The sequence below is a fragment of the Polypterus senegalus genome, chromosome 1 (genome assembly GCF_016835505.1).
Source record: "Polypterus senegalus isolate Bchr_013 chromosome 1, ASM1683550v1, whole genome shotgun sequence".
NCBI classification, from domain to species: Eukaryota; Metazoa; Chordata; class Cladistia; order Polypteriformes; family Polypteridae; genus Polypterus; species Polypterus senegalus.
Genome location: NC_053154.1, coordinates 15,562,602 through 15,584,907, shown reverse-complemented (window position 1 = coordinate 15,584,907; position 22,306 = coordinate 15,562,602). Strand labels below are relative to the sequence as shown.

At 40.9% G+C, this 22,306-nt stretch overlaps 1 protein-coding gene across 3 annotated transcripts in view; it reads left to right on the top strand.

The window, feature by feature from the left end:
• The window catches only part of LOC120523144 (1-aminocyclopropane-1-carboxylate synthase-like protein 1), a 166,392-nt gene that overhangs the window by 62,212 nt on the left and 81,874 nt on the right, over window positions 1–22,306 (top strand). For all 3 annotated transcript variants that reach the window (XM_039744162.1, XM_039744153.1, XM_039744171.1), the window contains exons 6-7: window positions 4,190–4,256; window positions 12,701–12,798. In XM_039744162.1, the coding sequence (XP_039600096.1) occupies window positions 4,190–4,256; window positions 12,701–12,798 (165 nt within the window). The remainder of the gene's footprint in view (window positions 1–4,189; window positions 4,257–12,700; window positions 12,799–22,306) is intronic.

Genomic DNA, 22,306 nt, shown 5'->3' with positions numbered 1-22,306 from the left:
AAGGACATGGTGCATTATCCTGCTGGAAGTAGCCATCAGAGGATGGGTACATGGTGGTCATGAAGGGATGGACATGGTCAGAAACAATGCTCAGGTAGCCCGTGGCATTTAAACGATGCCCAATTGGCACTAAGGGGCCTAAAGTGTGCCAAGAAAACATCCCCCACACCATTACACCACCACCACCAGCCTGCACAGTGGTAACAAGGCATGATGGATCCATGTTCTCATTCTGTTTACGCCAAATTCTGACTCTACCATTTGAATGTCTCAACAGAAATCGAGACTCATCAGATCAGGCAACATTTTTCCAGTCTTCAGCTGTCCAATTTTATTGAGCTTGTGCAAATTGTAGCCTCTTTTTCCTATTTGTAGTGGAGATGAGTGGTACCCGGTGGGGTCTTCTGCTGTTGTAGCCCATCCGCCTCAAGGTTGTGCGTGTTGTGGCTTCACAAATGCTTTGCTGCATACCTCGGTTGTAACGAGTGGTCATTTCAGTCAAAGTTGCTCTTCTATCAGCTTGAATCAGTCGGCTCATTCTCCTCTGACCTCTAGCATGAACAAGTCATTTTCACCCACAGGACTGCCGCATACTGGATGTTTTTCCCTTTTCACACCATTCTTTGTAAACCCTAGAAATGGTTGTGCGTGAAAATCCCAGTAACTGAGCAGATTGTGAAATACTCAGACTGGCCCGTCTGGCACCAACAACCATGCCACGCTCAAAATTGCTTAAATCTCCTTTCTTTCCCATTCTGACATTCAGTTTGGAGTTCAGGAGATTGTCTTGACCAGGACCACACCCCTAAATGCATTGAAGCAACTGCCATGTGATTGGTTGATTAGATAATTGCATTAATGAGAAATTGAACAGGTGTTCCTAATAATCCTTTAGGTGAGTGTATATATATATATATATATATATATATATATATATATATATATATACTGTATGTTAATATACAAGGAGGTACCCAAAGGTACCTGGAATCTGTACCTGGCACACAATCTCGACTTAGTTGTGAATTTCCCTCCTAGGTGTAGCACACCTACAGTATTCTGTGGTAGTCTTCCACGTGGTGTTGCTCTGTTTTGTTCATACAACATCCTTTGTCATTTTTTATTGGTGCTTATTAAACGTGTTCAGGGATTTTTGTGATGGGTGATCATAAAGAACAGCGAGTCTGCGTTAATATTAGTTTTCTCTTAGGGAATTTGCAATGATGTTAGAAACTGCTTTTACAGAGGAAGCTTTTAGGTAAAACACAGGTCTGCGAGTTGTTTTCGTATTTCAAACGAGGGAAAATGTCACTAGAAGACCAATCAAGATGTGGCCGACCTTCCACAATTAGGAATGTCGAAAACCTTGAAAATGTTTGCAATGCAATTTACAAAGATTGTCGTCGGACTATCGAAGAGATTTCTGACTTGACTTGTGTGTCTTGGAAATTCTTGCCGCCTTTCCTACTCGCCTGATCTTTGCTCCGTGCAACTTTTTCTTGTTCCCGCATATGAAAAAAGAACTCAAAGGGAAGTGTTTTTGTACTGTGGAGGAAGTCATAGAAAAATCGCTGCAGGTCTTGGACAACGTTCCTCTTCAGCAATTCCAAAAATCTTTCCACCAGTAGGAAAACTGTTGGGACAAGTGCATTCATTCACATGGATAGTTCTTTAAAGAAGACTAAAGTTTCAGTAAATAAAAAAATTTAAAACAATTTTTGTTTTTAGTTCCAGTTGTTTTTGGGTACCCCTCATATACAGTGGTGTGAAAAACTATTTGCCCCCTTCCTGATTTCTTATTCTTTTGCATGTTTGTCACACAAAATGTTTCTGATCATCAAACACATTTAACCATTAGTCAAATATAACACAAGTAAACACAAAATGCAGTTTTTAAATGATGGTTTTTATTATTTAGGGAGAAAAAAAAATCCAAACCTACATGGCCCTGTGTGAAAAAGTAATTGCCCCCTGGTTGGGCCACCCTTAGCAGCAATAACTGCAATCAAGCGTTTGCGATAACTTGCAATGAGTCTTTTACAGCGCTCTGGAGGAATTTTGGCCCACTCATCTTTGCAGAATTGTTGTAATTCAGCTTTATTTGAGGGTTTTCTAGCATGAACTGCCTTTTTAAGGTCATGCCATAGCATCTCAATTGGATTCAGGTCAGGACTTTGACTAGGCCACTCCAAAGTCTTCATTTTGTTTTTCTTCAGCCATTCAGAGGTGGATTTGCTGGTGTGTTTTGGGTCATTGTCCTGTTGCAGCACCCAAGATCGCTTCAGCTTGAGTTGACGAACAGATGGCTGGACATTCTCCTTCAGGATTTTTTGGTAGACAGTAGAATTCATGGTTCTATCTATCACAGCAAGCCTTCCAGGTCCTGAAGCAGCAAAACAACCCCAGACCATCACACTACCACCACCATATTTTACTGTTGGTATGATGTTCTTTTTCTAAAACGCTGTGTTCCTTTTACGCCAGATGTAACCGGACATTTGCCTACAAAAAAGTTCAACTTTTGTCTCATCAGTCCACAAGGTATTTTCCCAAAAGTCTTGGCAATCATTGAGATGTTTCTTAGCAAAATTGAGATGAGCCCTAATGTTCTTTTTGCTTAACAGTGGTTTGCGTCTTGGAAATCTGCCATGCAGGGCGTTTTTGCCCAGTCTCTTTCTTATGGTGGAGTCGTGAACACTGACCTTAATTGAGGCAAGTGAGGCCTGCAGTTCTTTAGACATTGTCCTGGGGTCTTTGTGACCTCTCGGATGAGTCGCTCTGCACTCTTGGGGTAATTTTGGTCGGCCGGCCACTCCTGGGAAGGTTCACCACTGTTCCATGTTTTTGCCATTTGTGGATAATGGCTCTCACTGTGGTTCGCTGGAGTCCCAAAGCTTTAGAAATGGCTTTATAACCTTTAATAGACTGATAGATCTCAATTACTTCTGTTCTCATTTGTTCCTGAATTTCTTTGGATCTTGGCATGATGTCTAGCTTTTGAGGTGCTTTTGGTCTACTTCTCTGTGTCAGGCAGCTCCTATTTAAGTGATTTCTTGATTGAAACAGGTGTGGCAGTAATCAGGCCTGGGGGTGGCTACGGAAATTAAAACTCAGGTGTGATACGCCACAGTTAGGTTATTTTTTAACAAGGGGCAATTACTTTTTCACACAGGGCCATGTAGGTTTGGATTTTTTTCTCCCTAAATAATAAAACCATCATTTAAAAACTGCATTTTTTGTTTACTTGTGTTATATTTGACTAATGGTTAAATGTGTTTGATGATCAGAAACATTTTGTGTGACAAACATGCAAAAGAATAAGAAGTCAGGAAGGGGGCAAATAGTTTTTCACACCACTGTATGTTGGCCTTGCAAAGTAGAGAAAAAAAAATATTTGTCTAAGCTGGCCACAAAGTGTCAATGTCAATGCCAGTTTATTTATGTAGCACATTTAAAACAACATAGTAATGCTCTGGCCAAAGTGCTTTACAATAATAGAATAAAAGAAAAACAAAACAATTAACATAAAAAACATAAATAGAAATAAAACATATGAACATAAAATATGATAAATAATAAATAGAGGTAATTTTATATAATCGCAAAGAGGAAAACCATCAGTATTACTGAAGGTCACGGAATGCAAGTGAATACAAATCAGTTTTTAATCTTGTTATGAACAGTTCAATTGTAGACGACTCCTTTATGTGATGAGGTAAAGAGTTCCACAGGCGAAAGTGAATTTCCAGGATAATGTTTGGCGAACAAGATCACTAGCAAACACAGCATATTCGCCGGGAAAAATGCTTTGGTGAATTTCGTTCAATTACAATATCAACAGCACCTGACCAGGTGGCTAGCTATGATACACAACATGACTGCAGCCATGAAAGGCAGAAAAATTAATAGGAGCTGCAAGAAATGTGAAATACAAAATAGGACAGAAATTATGTTGTGGGTATAACGTTAATATAAAAAAAAATGAAACATTATGTTTTTAATATAATAAACAATGCAAATTTAAAACAGAATTTTCCAAAATAATTTCACTAATACTGCTTCAGATCATCTAAAGGCACACACCTTAAATAAGATGGTAGAATGTGCCAATGCTGCCCATTCAAATCATAACTTAGATGACCTGGTTTCGTTTGACACATCCTCTAACACATTTCCGTTTTTTCGACAGGTCGTGACACTAAATGGGTGCACATCTGTTTTCTGTTGTCTCTCTGCAGTGCTCTGTGATCCAGAAGGTAGGTGGGTTTTTACCAATGGTTGCATGTCAGAGCTGTTTGTTTAGAAATTTAAAGTGTGCTTTACCTTAAGTTTACTGCTGCACCCCAATTGAGGTGGATCGATATTAAAATTTTGATGTAGTCCTGATACCAGCTTTTGCACCCCAGTACCAACACCAACATGATACTGCAGCAAATAATGAATAACTGTATTCTTCACAAAATATAATGTGAAATGTATGTTATCCTCCCAAAAAGTATAGACAAAACCGAACATGGACTGTAGTAACTGCACAGAAGTGCATTTTATTTATTTTAAAATTGTAATAAGCACAACCAGGTAGGGAAGCACCCAACTCATTAAGGCCATGAGGGTCAGCTTTTCAGTTATAGGCACTTCCTGACCTGATTGACTTCCCTGCACAGTCTGTCTCCCATTTCAGAGTCTCAAGGCCCAGAAGCATCCCGCTCCATCCCTATGTTACTCTTCTGTCATACTCACACATGCTGACCCTGCATGCTGCGCTGTTCTGTTTCTGTTGTGCCAGTATTGCAGTCCTGAAAATTCAAATTCTCTCCGTCAACAGCTTTACATCTCTTCTAGGACAGGACTTTGCCCACCGTGCACCACACAACTGTGAACATCCAAATCTACCAAATGCACTGTGATGCTTCATTTGCCTTACACAGTGGACCTCTAAAAGATGTGGTGCTTGGGAGCTGTTTGGCTTACATGGCCTTTTAAATTGCTAGTTTTCCCAGTATGTTTTGTATCTGAAATTTTTCAACATAAGAACATTTCAAAGAAATAAACAAATTTTTTTCTGTCCCCTTAACACTAGAATTACCAGAGCCTATGAAAAAACTTGTAGATCCGTCCCACCTTAAATCGCTTCTCACCTCTCTGTCAGCGTCTTTTGTCCTTTAAATGGGTTGATAAGCAGCAAACAGCAAGCAGTCTGCTGTCACATCCCCCACGCACAGTTTTCTCACGCTCAATGCGTGTCAATGTAACACCCTTTTGATGAAAATAAAAGTGCCCACTCTGTACAATAAGGGGCACACAATCCTTAAAGTTATATATATATATATATATATATATATATATATATATATATATATATATATATATATATATATATATATATATATATATATATATATATATATATATATATATATATATCTTGTCACGCTTGGGTCACAGATTTGCACAGAGACACTCGAGATCGTGGAAATAAGAAGGATTTTTATTCAAACACTGCAAACAAACATTTGTCACTTCAAAACTTCAAACTTGCTCCTTGACAAAGGTGACAGTTTTGTCTTTCAGTTAAAGGTTTCGTAAGTTCCTTCTTCTTCAAATGTATACGCGTGTTTTATCTTGGTAGAGTAATATATATATTGCTCTACTTTCCCCTATTGTATTATTAATATGTAGCCTTAGAATACCTAATCTCACAGACTTACCACTGTATATAACTTATCCCCACCTTCCCTTCTATATCTATAACCTCAGGCAATTAGATGTAGTAAAAAGACAAGCAGAAGTTAAGTTACACATAATATAATGTATTACTGATAATATTCATAAATAATAACAAAATGCAAAGTACATTTGAATATTGGCAACCATACAACCTGATAAAATGGTGGTGTGTAATTCAGGTGGCACAAAGACTTGCAGTTACTTAAAATGTCTCTAGTTAAGGCATCGTTGGTGCTCAGCTTTCAGCCACATGTCTGTTCAATATGGCTGCTGAGCTGTGCTCTTCATTGTGTTGTCTTCATCCTCACAGGTTAGCAAGAGAGATGCTTCTTTCATCATATGTTGGTGAGAGAGAGAGAATGTGGTTGAGCAAGTACATTTATAGATGTTCTCTCCAATTCCTAGAACCAATAGGACATCATGGTACTTAAAGGCCTCTGAGACAAGCCAATTCCAAACAGCCATATATCAGACCAATGGGAGAAATAGTACATTTAACACCTGCAACCCCCCAAGACCATATGTTAAGCTAACCTGGCTTTGTGTGGGGGATCAAACTGGTTTAAGACACGTCCCCCCAAATCCTGTCATAAAATTACAAAGAGACAGTCGTAAAAAGGGTTGGGGGTTGTGCAAACACGAATACCTCTTACCACTTGGTTTTCCTAAATTATAAATAAAGACATACAAAACATTTATCAAGTTATATGTAAAATCTCACATCACAACAATGCGTCAGGAGCAGAGGCAGTCTGAGAGAGAGAAAAAGCAAAACAAATCAATATCAAATCTGACAGGTGCTGCGCACGGCTTTTAAGTTGGCGGAGGACCGCGCGAGGCTTGTATTACGCGTTATAGTGCAAGGGTAAGGAGCAATGTGAGGGTAGTCAGTGTTTCAAGGTTTGTGGTTTTCCCGGGGGCATCTGTCTCTATTTGGGGTGTGATCAGCCCTCCAGCTCACACCCTCCCCCTCAGCTTTATTCACATTTTTGTGAATCAAGCGACTCTCTGTACCAAGTTCATGTTCATATAGTAGTGATAATACGTCTGCGTTGACGTGTTCAGAACCTGGTCGGTGCTTTACTGTGAAACTATAAGGTTGTAAACCCAGAAACCATCTCATTAGACGAGAGTTTGTATCTTTCTGTCGGTACAACCACTGAAGTGGAGCATGATCAGTTACCAAAGTGAAGTTTCGTCTCCACAAGTAATAGCGAAGTGCTTCCACAGCCCACCTGATTGCCAAGCATTCTTTCTCAATTGTAGAATAATTACGCTCCCTAGGAAGTAATTTCCTACTTAAATATGTGATTGGATGTTCTCTCCATCAAAAATTTGTGACAGGACTGCGCACACCAAATGCACTCATGTCTGTTTGCAAGATAAAATCTTTTGTGAAATCCGGGTTTCTTAGAACCGGGTAAGAAGATAATGCTTTTTTTAAATCGCTGAAAGAACGTTCACAATTTTCTGTCCACAAGATAGGTCGGTTTTTTCTGCCTCTAGTAAGTTCTGTAAGAGGAGCAGCTCTATGTGCAAAATTTGGAATGAATTTTCTGTAGTAACCAGCGAGTCCCAGAAAGCGCACTTGTTTCTGTGTCCCAGGTCTCGGATAACAAGCATTTCTTCTATTTTCCTTAATTGTGGCCTAAGTAAACCCTTGCCCATAGAATAGCCTAAGTAATGAGTCTCGGACATGCCTAGTTTACATTTCTTAGGGTTAGCAGTAAGGCCAGCCTGTCTCAAGCTTTCAAGAACGGCTTGAAGCGCTCTAAGTGTGTTTTCCAATCATTGCTAAAAATCACGACATCGTCAAGATATGCCCCAGCATATTCAGAGTGAGGACGAGGATCTGATCCATCATACGCTGAAAAGTTATAGGTGCTCCGTGAAGACCAAACGGGAGTCTTGTAAATTCATAGAGTCCGTCAGGAGTCGCAAATGCCGTTTTCTCACAACTGCTAGCCTCTAAAGGCACCTGCCAATAGCCTTTCGTGAGATCTAGCGTGGAGATATAGCTCGCCTGACCCAGTTTTTCCAACAGTTCATCGACACGGGCATGGGATAAGCATCAATTTAGAGACCTTATTCAAGCGTCTGAAATCGATACAGAACCGAACCGAACCGTCTTGCTTTGGGACTAATACGACTGGGCTGCACCAGTCACTTTTACTTTCACGAATTACACCCAGTGTCAGCATCTTTTTTACCTCTTCAAGACAATATTTCGCGCTTCCGTATCCGAACGGCGCATCTGTACGCGAACATCAGGTTCAGTGGTAATTTTATGTTTTGTAATGTTAGTCTTGCCTGGTAAATCTGAAAAGACATCAGTGTTCCGTTCTATCAAAGATAACAGTTCTGTCTTTTGCGTGTCAGTAAGATCGTTACCAATGGTAACATCGGTCTGAGAAACAGCAGCCAAGGAAGTGTTAACCTCTTGTCGGTCGTGCCATTCCTTCAAGAGGTTAATGTGTAAAATCTGGAATGGTTTGCGCCGCCTGGTATTCTAACCTTGTAATTTACGGACTCATACGCTCCTCAATAATGGCGGGCCCTGCCATTTAGCTAAGAATTTGTGTGGATCCGAGGGAACCAGTACCAAAACACGATCGCCAGGTTTGAACTCGCGGAGCTTGCTGCCTATCGTAAAGACGCTTCTGAGTTTCCTGTTCTCGTTGTTGGTGTTCCACAGCAATAGAGGAAAGCATAGAAATTCTGTCTTGCAACGAAATTAGTCGATCTGCAAAGCTTGGACCTTAGCTGCTCTCTCTTTCCTATCCATTCCTCACGTACCACATCCAGGATGCCTCGCGCCGCCGAATAACAACTCAAGGGACTCAAGCCAGTGGACGCCTGTGGTGATTCTCGCACGTACAAAACAAAAGGTAGGACAGTGTTCCATGTTGTGGGATCATTATGAGCAACTCGCCTGATTATCTGTTTCAATGTTTTGTTAAATCGCCGGTTAAACCATTCGTTTGAGGATGGTAAACAGTAGTACTCAATTTCTTAATAGCAAAGCTGTCACACAATTGTTTCATCACGCGAGAAGTGAAAGGTGTGCCTTGATCAGTTAAGATTTCTCTAGGGATACCAATACGAGTAAAAGTTTCACATAGTGCTTTGGCTACAGTCGAAGAGTTGGCCTTTTTCAGCGCAATCATTTCTGGATATCGTGTCGCATAATCAACCAACACCAGCAAATATTGGTACCCATCCTTAGTCTTAGGTAATGGTCCCACAATATCTAATCCCACACGCTGAAAGGGAACTTCCAATATGGGCATAGGACAAAGGGGAGCCCGAGGAGGCTTATAAGCAGAGACGATCTGGCAGTCTGGACATGAAGTACAAAATCGTTCAACATCTTTTCCCATATTAAGCCAATAAAATCGTTTTGATAACCAATCTCTAGTTTTGTCGGCGCCGAGGTTCCCCCCCCCAAGATGTGTGAATGTGCCAAATGCAAAACAGTTTCCCTATGTGCTTCAGGTACCACCAGTTGTTCAATAAATTCCCCCTCCAAATGATCTGGGATCACTCTGACAAGGCAACCGTCATTTTCTATAAAGTGCGGGGTTTTCACACTCCGGGAATTACGCTCTTGGTAATAAGAGTCATTAGCAGGGCGAGCCTGTTTAAATGCATATTCTAATGAGCTATCGGTATGCTGCAAATGCACAAAATCTGATTGTTCGTTAACACTCAGTTAGTGCTTGGAGGCATTTGCAATCTGGGAAGACGTAGAAGGACCAGCCCATTCTGGAAGATTGTCGGGGTGACTTCCTCTGACTCGCTGGAGAGGTCGGGTTCAATATCTAAGTTGGGCTCTAGATTTTCCCGCCGCTACCAGTTCTTCGTCTTGGTTTTCTTCTTCTTCCCCCCCACTAAGTTCTACATTGGACTGGGCTCCTGGTCCCTTACATTTATTAATAAGATTCGGAAAAAGGGCATTTCTCCATCCTATGAGTAATGGCCATGGGCAGGAATCTGAAACGCAGACCAAACTTTAAAGTGGCACCCCTATAAGTTAAAGGAAGAAGTAAAGTCTGATAATCTTTAACATCACCATGTACACATCGTATTTTTACAGTCTCACAGTCTCTAAGAGATCTTTCATCAAGACAGTCTCGTCTCACAATACAAAGTTCACTCCCCGAATCTAACAATGTGGAGATCTCTCTGCCCCTCAGTTTAACCGGGACAAATAATCCATCTTATCCTTTCGACGAACATGTAACATTCGAGCAACAAACCTCGGCCAGTCCAACTTCCATCGACTGAGCTGGAGACAAACTACATTCTCTTGCCAAATGACCGAGTTGATCTCACCGGAAACATCTACGGTCGGCGCCGCTACCAAAATATCCTCTGCGACGTCCTCGGTTACCTTGGCCTGCTGGTGCAGCTTCCCCAGAGACTGGCATCTCGGTTACGACAAGGTTCCCCGGAGGCCTACCTGACCCCATTCGATTTTCCGGTCCACCAGCTTGTCGATGTTGTTGTCGCTGATCGAAGTGATGAGGTTGACGTTCGTTCCCCGTTTGCGAAGAGTTGCCAAATCCAACGCTTTTCCTCCAAGTGGTTTGTGAACCTTCCAGTCGTCGTGACATAATCGTTAAAGACTCAATATCATGACGTAGAAATTAATAATAAAGTGCTGAATGCAATGTGCGGCAGGGTCTGCTAAGCTAGTATTTGGTTTGTACTGTGATGCTGAGATCTGGGATCTTATATTTTTAATTTTCTCATTGAAGAAGTTCATAAAGTCTGCATTGCTAATATCTGTTGGCATTTTGCACTGTTGATCTGAATTCCCATTTGTTAATTTAGCCACTGTTCTAAACAGTACCTGAGGATTTTTATTATAGCTATTTATTAATGTAGAATAGTATTCTGAGCGAGCTTTAAAGAGGGCTTTTTTACATTTATTAACACTCTCTGTCCTTGCAATTTGAAAGGCATGTAGCTTTGTTGTTCTCCATCTGCACTCCAGTTTTCGACAACCTAATTTAAGAGCTCGAGTGTTTTCATTAAACCAGGGAGAGTTTCTATGTGCTTTGATCACTTTTGTTTTAAGGGGTGCCACTGCATCCAGAGCATCTCTCAAGGTCACATTATAATATTATAATGTAATTTTAGCTGATCTAAATTGTTTTCTACGTTTGCATTTGATTTTAACTGATCTAAATGGTTTTCCACAATTACATTCGACTTATTCAAGGTATCTATAAATTTTGAAGCAGAATTACAATCTAGATGTCGTACTGTCTTTGTTTTAATCTGTGAGTGCGTTGGCAAGGGCAGGACTAAATCAAATGTAATTAAGTAGTGATTGGAAATACCTTCATTTAATGGAGCAATATTTAAATTTAGAATTTCAACTTTGTAAGTTATAATTAAATCTAATGTGTGGTTATGATTATGAGTTGGACCTTTGACAATCTGACAAAATCCTACTGAACTTAACAAATAGGTAAAACATTTGCTAAAAGTGTCAGTTTCCAATGTGTACATGAAAATCCCCCATCAGTACTACGTGATCATAATTTATAGCCAATTCAGATTGAAGGTTGCTAAATTCAGTCATGAACAATAAATATGGCCCTGTTGGTCTGTAGACTAGCACTATAATTGTATTGGAATCTGTTTTAATATTTAAAATGAATGTCTCAAAGGATGTAAAGTTGCCTACATTTTTAGAAGTGATTTGCATTGTGTTACAATGAATTATTCCAAGGCCTCCTCCTCGACCAGAATCTCTAGACTTATCAAGGAATGAGTATCCATCTGGTGACGCCTCAGCTAGGGGAACAGTGTCACATTTACTAAGCCAGGTTTCAGTGAGAAGACACAGATCAGATTTTGTACTTAATATAATATCATTTACCAAAACAGCTTTAGTGCCAAGAGAGGTGACAACATGAGGTGATGTCTGTCTACCCCGCCTAGAGCTCCAAATGGACTGTATAGACTACATCTGGGATTAACGGTGTTTAGGATGGTATTTACAGAATCACAATAATTGGGTGTGAACTGTTTTGTGTTTTTAGATCACACATGCCAAATATTCCACTTCTTAACCCATTAAAATATATTAATCTTACCTAATCTTACTTGAATTATATACATTTGGACTCGTCTTAATGTGTAGTTATGCAAGACGTCAACTTTTTTGGTCCTTCCCCCTGTAGACCCAAAAACCCCTCATTTTTAGACCATTCTTTTGCAGGAAATTACACCCTTATGATAAAGAGTACACCAATAGGAGTCTTTTGCAAAAATGATCAGATGAATTTGAAGTTGTCGAGGCCACATCAACCGACCCCAAGGGGTTCGCACCCTAATGGAACAAATGGGGTCAAAGATACTTTTCACAAAATTCTGAGGCACATGGAGTGTTGTTTTATAGATAGATAGATAGATAGATAGATCTATAGTCTAAAACGATACCCCACATGCCAGTGTCTGAAATTTGTCATTTTTGGGAGTGACTCTTAGAGGGCTAAGACCACTGGAAAAGAATCAAATATCAAAGTTGTGATCAACAACCTAAAAATAGTCTATGTTAGTGATTGATGAAAAGGAGTCACTTATCCCGTTATGGGGTGAACCCATGAGGTTGGTTAATGTGGTATGCACAACTTCAAGTCCTTCTGATCATTTTTGCTTATTGGTTTACAGTTTATCATAAAAGTGTTATTTCCTGCACAGAATTGGTCCGAAATGGCCAAAAATTAGGGGGTTTTGGGTCTAATGGGTTTAAAAATAGATGTTGTGGTGAGATGAGCAGTTTATTTTATGTGGGGTTTTTCTCGTACCGCTGAGAATGTGATTCATTCATTATTAAGCATTCATTAGGTAATTATTAAAACAGAAATGGGACACAGAGCCTGCTTACCTTCTAATGATGTTTCTTCTCTGCACCAGTCAGATTTCAGGTTAACTGAGTGTCGCCTTCCTCTTTCAGATGCAGTTCTTGTTCCCACTCCTTTCTACGGGATGATTAAAAAGCACTTTATTCTGTACAACAATGTCAAGTTGGTCTACGCTCATCTTACGAGTGAGGTATGTGCATGGATGGGCTTGCGGTACTGAATCAGTATCTTTGGAAAGAGATGATTTAATTTCCTCACGTTAGCTCACCTTGAACTATGTCAGTTGTCAACTTCAAATATCCTTTGTAGAAGTGTGAGTGATGAGGAAGAGCAAATTTCAAAATAGGTGGCCAACCCCGATTGAAGTTGAACAAAAGAAAAGTAAATGAAAACACAAGTACAATGGCGCTACAACAAATTGTTGGCTTATAGTGTTGAAGCAGGCTGACACGACAGGGGCACCCTCAGCCCCAAAGAAGGCACTCGGAGACTTCAGAACAGACAGCAGAACTAAGCTTTATTGTATGGCTTGCATGCAGACTTATCTCAAATGGAACAATGAGCAAACAACTAAAAGCAACTATTGCATTTATTACAATTTTTATTACACAAGTCAATAGTCATCCTCATCTGACTCCTAATATTCCATTGCTCTAGTCATACTGCCAACATTCAAAGCTTCTACTCTCAGTTCTATGCTCTTTACCTTCCTCCTGTCCTTCTGCTTCTGGGCATGTCTTCCCCCTCTTCTTCTCCTTCTTCTTCTTTGGCCAACAGTAGTCCAATTTTCGCCAGCACCCTCTTGACTAACAGTACCGGTGGCGGTCGTTGTTAATCCGGTAATCCAACCGATCCGGTATGGAAATTTGTATTGTTGTCCGCATATTGATTTGGCAAAATTTTACACCGTATGCCCTTCCTGACGTAACCCTCCCCGTTTATCCGGGCTTAGGACCGGCACAAAGAAACACACCAGTTTGTGCATCCCCTGTGGCTTGGTTTGGTTTCTAGCTCATACAGAATAATAAAAAATATGTAGGCAAAAATCCTTTTAATTCTAACTCTTACATCTTAAGGCTAAGTAAAATATAGTGTCTACTTCTCTCATGTGCTTATAATACTTTTCTAATACATAGAGATGACCAATTTTAAGAATACAATTTTCTATAATAGGCTTCTCTTTCCCTGTAGTTGCATTCTTAGATAGTGCTGGTCTGGAGTCGTCCCTGATAGTTGAGCTCTTAGGTTCAAATGAGGCGCCATCTCCCAGGGACAACCCCTTTTATTTAAACAGGGGCTTCTCTGGCTCCATTGCCTTCAAGGGGTGCAGAGTCTTGGAACTGTTTGGAAAAAAGGAGAAAAGGCTGTTACCAACAGCGCCCCCTCTCATCCTGGGGTGATACCACATTCCTTATTTGTGGCAACTATGTGGCGCACATGCATGGCTTGTTTTTATTAAAAAATTAAATGAAGCTCTGTACTCAACGCAATTTCACTCAGAGCTTATTGTACGGCATGATAAATATTTAACAACGTCCTTCTTGTTGTTCAAGCATTGTGCGCTTAACTCACTGCAGAATCCTGGACAGGGCGCCAGTCCATCACAGGGCACACACACACACAGACACACACACCAAGCACACACACGGGCCAATTTAGGATCGCCAGTTCACCTCACCTGCATGTCCTTGGACTGTAGGAGGAAACTGGAGCACCCAGAGGAAATCAACACAGACACAGGGAGAACACTCAAACTCCATGCAGGGAGCACCATGCTACCCCTATGGTCCAATCTCGTCAGCGGAATGAATTCAAAGGCATTCCTTCTATTAAGGTATATGGAAAAATAGCTGTTAGAATCGTTATGACACTTTTAATTTTCTTTTTGAGAAGGCAGCTTCTTTTAAATATCTGATTATTTATTCTATATTTATTCACGGCAGGCCTTCCTGTTTAATTACACTAACAGACATGGAAACCAGAGCATCAAAAAAAGGATGGCTGCCTGACTTTGACTAAAGTTTTTACTGTACAGCACTTTGGTCAGCCTTGATGTTGTTTTTAAAGTGCTTTATAAATCTATATTACTAAATGAAGGTTGTATATATGCACGGATGCCAGAGGCCAGAAGCACCGAAAGCACACACGCACAGCGCCTCAGCGCCCCTGAGTCAAACCCAGCGGCTTCCCAGAGTCAGTAAGTGGCACCCAAACAACACAACACAACCTGTAAACTAAACTTCAGGTCACAATACAACTGCCGCCCGAACGCGAACGTGCACCCCACCGCATATACAACCTTTATTTAGTAATGTAGATCTCCAAGCCGGGATCAGAGGGCAGAAGCAAGCTGTGCACAATACAACCGTCGCCTGAACATGAACATGCACCCCACCGCATATACAACCTATTGACGTTGACCAGATAAATAACCAAGTAATTGGATTGCTTCCTGGAGAAAGTCACGTCTTTCTAAGTACTGACAGTGTTGATTCTGAAGATGAAACTGAGCAACTTAATTTCCCATTAGAATATTTAAACACTATTAACCCAAAACGCACTCTTAACCTTAAAGTAGGGACAATAGTCATGCTATAAAGAAACCTTAATACTAAACAAGGTTTATGTAATGGTACACGGTTGGTCGTGAACAGCATGAGAGAAAATGTTACTGAGGCACAAGTGCTTATGGGATCCCATACTAGCAATACTGTTCTGATTCCCAGAATTGACCTTACAAGTTCTGACCTGGAATTACCTTTTAAACTTAAACAACGCCAATTTCCCATTAAGGCTGCGTTTGCCATGACGATCAACAAATCCCAAGGACAAACCATGGACAAATTAGGGATTTACCTATCTGAGCCTGTATTTGGACATGGACAACTTTATGTTGCCTTTTCACGAGTCTGGCGTTCGTGTGACGTTAAAGTGAAGGTTTTAACTACTCCATACCAGGGAGAGCTAATTCAAGGACAGGAAACCATCTTTACCAAAAATGATGTTTATAAGGAAATTTTTGATCAACTATGTTGAATTTACCATTTTATGAATTTTTTGTTTCCAATTTACTTCATTTAAACCTTTGCACTCTGATATTTTTTTTTACTTATAAGTGCAGCGACTCAAAGACATTTTGGACTTAAATGATATAACAATTACATTTCAGTTTTAGTTTTAATAAATTGGTTAATTTTAGTACAAATATATATATTTAATTAAATGAAAAATTTCCCAGGACACTCCCACCCTCCATCATTTTTTATCCCTCCAACGATCGGAGGGAACATAAAGTGATTGCCATTCTTGGATTTGCGATTCTTTAGAGATTAGGGGGTTTACTGGTAAATAAATAAATGAATAAAGATGATGGTGGTGTTACCAGGGATTTTCCCAATATGTCAGAATCCTTCAAGCATTTTGAAATTGAAGGTAAAATTGAATAATTAACCATTTTCATCGTCTTCTTTTCTTCCTCTTCATTTTTTCCCACTGCTATGTGGGGTCGATGTTTTATAGGGTTCAATGTGATTTTTAAAGCTGGATTCCTTTCCTGACCCCAGTTAACTGGGAATTGAGACCTATACATCAGTTTACTGAACACACTTAGCCCACGGCTACATCCACATCTGACGGCCCAGGTGGGCTCTATGCTCCCTGCCACATTCAGGAGCCTCTTGAACCCAAACCATTGATAGTCATGCACTGAGATGAGCCGGGCAAATGGGGACACACACACTTTCAGCAAGGAGTAGGCATAACAGTGTTAAGTGCTTTTATTAAAATCCTTCTCAAAGAAAGTGTCCAAAAAGTGCAGTGCAGCAAATCTATAAATAAATAAATAAATAAATAAATAAGTAATCCATAAAATCCAATCTATCAGTCAGTCATTTTCTAACTCACGTAGTCCTCAACAGAGTCACAGAGGTCTGCTGTAGCCTGTCCCAATTGGCATAGGACACAAGGCAGGATCATACCCTGGACAGGGCGCCAGTCCATCACAGGGCACACACACACACCAAGCACACACACGGGCCAATTTAGGATCGCCAGTTCACCTCACCTGCATGTCTTTGGACTGTGGGAGGAAACTGGAGCACCCAGACGAAACCCACACGGACACAGGGAGAACACTCAAACTCCATGCAGGGAGGACCCAAGACGTGAACCTCGGTCTCCTTACTGCAAGGGAGAAGCACTGCGTCACCGTGCCACCCCCATGGTCCAATCTCGTCAGCTGAATGAATTCAAAGGCATTCCTTCTATTAAGGTATATGGAAAAATAGCTGTAAGAATCATTATAACACTTTTAATTCTCTTTTTGAGAAGGCGGCTTCTTTTAAATATCTGATTATTTATTCTGATCTTTCAAGATTATTGCCTAATTCAGTTCCGTCTTTCATGATGTTCTGATGTCCATTTCTCTTCTCTAAGCCATCAAGTTCATTTTGCTATTCATTCATTCAATAATTTGTCATTTCTGGAACCCCTGAACTCAATTCACAGTCCCAGGGTGCTCAGCAAACTGAAAGTTGATTCATGGCTGTTACTCAGCATGTTGCTGATCTTGTTTTTCTTTAATGACCGTTGCATATCTTGCTTAGTTAGTGTAGCCTGTCATTGACGTAGTGACGTGCGGTGAGGTTCATGGCTGGTGACTCCTTCAGAGTGAGATTTACAAATATATGAACCCACAAGAGTAGCTTATTCACTTTTCAGTTGGCAGCATGCACGTTGACTATGGGTTATGTTTCAAATCTCATCAACAATCTTTACATACACATAGGTAAGGTACATACTGGGATAAGAAAAAAATGTTACATTCAGAGGTGGGTGGAGTAGCCAAAAATAAGAGTAAAAAAGTATTTGGTGAATAGACTATTCAAGTACTGAGTAACTGTTTGATCATAATAAATGATTTATTTTTTAGAAATATTGTAATAAGACAGACAAAAATATAAAATAATGTGCAAATTCTGTTATTTCCAAATAATAAAATAAAAAAATGAAGAAAAATAAATAACATCTTTACAAAATAAAGATGCACAAATAACACAAAGTTCCAAATCTCAGTTTTTCACAACAAAGTTTTTGAAGCCGATACCTACAGTAGGTAACATGTATGTCTGAACAGTGCAAACTACTTACAGTGACGAGATCTCCTGTACACTGACAGTACAATACTGTACTGCAGATTCACTTGCCCTCCAAATAGCACAGCTGATAGAAAATAACATTAGAACAAGGCAGCTTGTGCACGTCCAAGAAGTCTCACTTTACCTTGACTGGCCAGTGGCAGATAATTGACACAGACTGCTCAGCCAATCAGAGCGCAGCAGGCCTGCCGTGCCTCAGAGACCAGAGTTCGATTCCCCGCTGGGGAGAAAGTATTATTTTTTTTCTTTTTAACCTCAAACGGACATAAAATTTATAAATTAGTATGCACTGTCAGTTAATGAGATCATTATATTTTCATATTTTAAAATATTTTTTAAGAATTGAGACTGCAATTAACATGTGTCCTTATAACTGTTATTTTAAAGATCCATAAGACACAGACAGACAGAGCAACGCGTAATAGAGAGACAGAGAGACAGAGATGTCACTAGATATAAAAATAAACAGGGAAGGCACTGTATAATAAATACAGTGGGATGCAAAAGTTTGGGCAACCTTGTTAATAGTCATTATTTTCCTGTATAAATCGTTGGTTGTTACGATAAAAAATGTCAGTTAAATATATCATATAGGAGACACACACAGTGATATTTGAGAAGTGAAATGAAGTTTATTGGATTTACAGAAAGTGTGCAATAATTGTTCAAACAAAATCAGGCAGTGATTGTTGGAACTGAATGTTCCAAATTCAGTATCTCGGAAAATTAGAATATTGTGAAAAGGTTCAATATTGAAGACACCTGGTGCCACACTCTAATCAGCTAATTAACTCCAAACACCTGCAAAGGCGAAGGGAAGGACAAGATGTGGTAGAAAAAAAGTGTACAAGCAATAGTGATAACCGCTTGTACCCTGGAGAGGATTGTGAAACAAAACTGTGGGGGAGATTCACAAAGAGTGGACTGCAGCTGGAGTCAGTGCTTCAGGAACCACCACACACAGACGTATGCAAGACATGGGTTTGAGCTGTCACATTCCTTGTGTCAAGCCACTCTTGAACAAGAGACAGCGTCAGAAGCGTCTCGCCTGGGCTAAAGACAAAACTGCTGCTGAGTGGTCCAAAGTTATGTTCTCTGATGAAAGTAAATTTTGCATTTCCTTTGGAAATCAAGGTCCAGAGTCTGGAGGAAGAGAGGAGAGGCACAGAATCCACGTTGGTTGAGGTCCAGTGTAAAGTTTCCACAGTCAGTGATGGTTTGGGGTGCCATGTCATCTGCTGGTGTTGGTCCATTGTGTTTTCTGAGGTCCAAGGTCAACGTAGCCGTCTACCAGGAAGTTTTAGAGCACTTCATGCTTCCTGCTGCTGACGAACTTTATGGAGATGCAGATTTCATTTTCCAACAGGACCTGGCACCTGCACACAGTTCCAAAGCTACCAGTACCTGGTTTAAGGACCAGGGTATCCCTGTTCTTGATTGGCCAGCAAACTCGCCTGACCATAACCCCACAGAAAATCTATGGGGTATTGTGAAGAGGAAGATGCAATACGCCAGACCCAACAATTCAGAAGAGCTGAAGGCCACTATCAGAGCAACATGGGCTCTCCTAACACCTGAGCAGTGCCACAGACTGATCGACTCCATGCCACGCTGCATTGCTGCAGTAATCCAGGCCAAAGGAGCCCCAACTAAATATTGAGTACTGTACATGCTCATACTTTTCATGTTCATACCTTTCAGTTGGCCAACATTTCTAAAAATCCTTTTTTTGCATTGGTCTTAATTGATATTCTAATTTTCCGAGATTCTGAGTTTGGGACTTTCATTAGTTGTCAGTTATAATCATCAAAATTAAAAGAAATAAACATTTGAAATACATCAGTCTGTGTGTAATGAATGAATCTAATATACAAGTTTCACTTTTTGAATGGAATTACTGAAATAAATCATCTTTGTCAGGATATTCTAATTTTATGACTGGCACCTGTATAGCGGCAAGAGAAAGTGGAGAGTGCACATTTGCTCTGCACTCTCCATGTGTTCTAAATTTGCTGTTGCAATTACACAATTCATACTCATTCAATACAATTGAAAGTATAGAGTGTTGTACAAAAAAAAAATGGATTTCAATTTGGACCTTAATTGAAATATTTGGTTGTTTTTAAAAGCTTTTAATTCTGATGCATTCATCCATTTTAATATAGAACTATCCACAAAAGGATAACAAGAAAAACAAATGAATGTTTTATTTAAGGCCAAAATTTAGTTTTTAAGTATTGGATTGTTTCTTTCTTAGTCTGATCCCATTTTTCATAAAATTGAAAACCGTTGGTGGTCTTACCTTTAATTGTTAATGAAGTCCATGTGTCTATCCTTCTCCACGAAAATCTCTGTCAATTTCTTGTAAAAGTCTTCTTTATTTTCCCTTTAGGTATAAAAATCTTAATTTTCCATTTTGGCAGTCAGTCGGAACAAAAAATAAAAACAAAAATAACCGGTCCACTGCTGTGCACTTGACTTTCTGATATTGCAAACTTATTTGCGCCTCTGTGTAGTAGAACAGTAGTGCCAGGCACCTGTTTGGCTCACATACGCCCCCTTTAGGGTGGCACAGTACAGCAAGACTAAACATGCCACACACATTCATTAAAGATATTAGCTGGACTGTGGAAAGTCAGAGTGTATAATAAAGCCTTGTTCAGGTGTGACTTCCTTCCTCCTCTTGTTCAGGATGCCTTTCTGTATCCTTGGGGCCTCCTGTCCGTGTAAGTGATCTTCCCGACCTCTTGCTGGGATGCCTGTCCATCCTGTAGGCCTCCTACACTGTCCTTCTCTAAAAGCCCGGTGCATTGGTCTTTTAACTGCCGACTCCACTGTTTATCCCTTACGGGACTTTCAGCAGAGGAGTCGTCCTACTGAGAACACAGCTGACCTTTCACAGGTCCTGGTCACTGCCATCCCATGGCTACGGTATGGCTCAATCTCCGGACCTAGGCTCTGGTCCCCAAAGGCCATGGTGCTCACAATGTGGCTCTCAGTCCAATCCTCTGACTCCCGCCGCCATCCTAGGCTTCTGCAGTCACCTGGTCACTCCAGCTCCCCCAAGTTGCTCAGCTGGAGCGATCCCTCTACAGCAGCCCGCTGGTGTGGGCCATCCGCTCCTTTCCAGGGGCTCTCCATGCCACTGCCTGTGCTCTTGCACCAGATCCTTCTGTCTCCTGCCTTCTCCTCTCTCTTTCTCTCTTTAACCTCTGTCCACTTCTTTCCTTGCACCTGCACTTCTCTTTTAAAACAGGGACGTGGCAGAGCTGTGGCAATCAGCAGCTCTCGGCATCAGTTAGGGTCTCGGGTGATCCTGTACCTGTGCAATAAGTGCAGGGCCGTCCGCTCCCGCAATGCACACAGGAGCGACTCTTGTCACTCTGCCGTGCCCCCACCTGAAGATGTGAGCCTGGCGATTATTTATTTAAAAGACGGCACTCATCCACCCTGCTCACTTTACCACAAGCCGACGCTTTTATCCAAAGTGACTTACAAAAGAGGTCAACATAATCGAGTTAACATCAGTCAGGTTACAGGACAAAACTGATCAACACAAGTGAGGAGCTCAGAACAAAATCCCAGTGAGTTACAATTTCCAGATTTCCAAAACCTAACAGATAGAAATTCACCAAACAAGGAAACGCATCTTGAACACATTGAGGAAGTCAGAGTTTCGAATAGAGGTGGGCAGCTCATTCCACCAGACAGGAGCTACACATGAAAAGAGTCTGGACTTTGATCTGATAGCACGCAGAGGTGGCATCACCAGACACCGCTCAACAGAAGACCTGAGTGGTTGAGAAGGCGCACAGGACCACACAAGTGTCTCCATATATGAAGATGCTGACCCACTGATCAAGGATTTGAACTTAACGCGTGCCATTTCAGGAAGCCAGTGTAGTGATCTGAAGAGAGGAGTGACGTGTGTTGGCCTCAGCTGGCTGAATATCAGATGTGCCCCTGCATTTTAAATCATCTGCAGCAGCTTGGTGGCACATACCAGTACTCCTGCCAGCAGAGAGTTGCAGTAGTCCAGCTGTGACAAGACCAGAGCCTGCACCAAGAGTTGTGCCTCAGACCCCATCAGATACGGTCTGACCGTGCAGATATTGTACAGAGTGAATTTGCAAGACCAGAAGCCATAGCAACTTGGGCAGCTGGGCATCAATCACCACCCTAAGGTTGCGTGCTGACTAGGGAGATGTCAGTGATAGTGAACCAAGCTGAACAGATATGGGGTGCTGAATAGACCAAGGGGCCGGGGTAACAGGAAGGTCCGTCTTTACCAGGTTGAACTGGAGAAGGTGTTCCTTCATTCAGGTTTGTTGTTCCTTCATCAAAGTTGTGTGACCACCAGGGGGTGCACAGCTCCCCAGACACCCAGACATGGCAGACACAGGAGCAAGTGCTGCACAAAACAAGACTTTTATTTCATTCGTTTATGGAGACATGATTCCAAATAACCATTCCCCACAGTGTCCCTTGGTTCCCACTCCTCTCTTGTTCTTACGCCTCCACTCCTCCACTGTCATGCTTCCT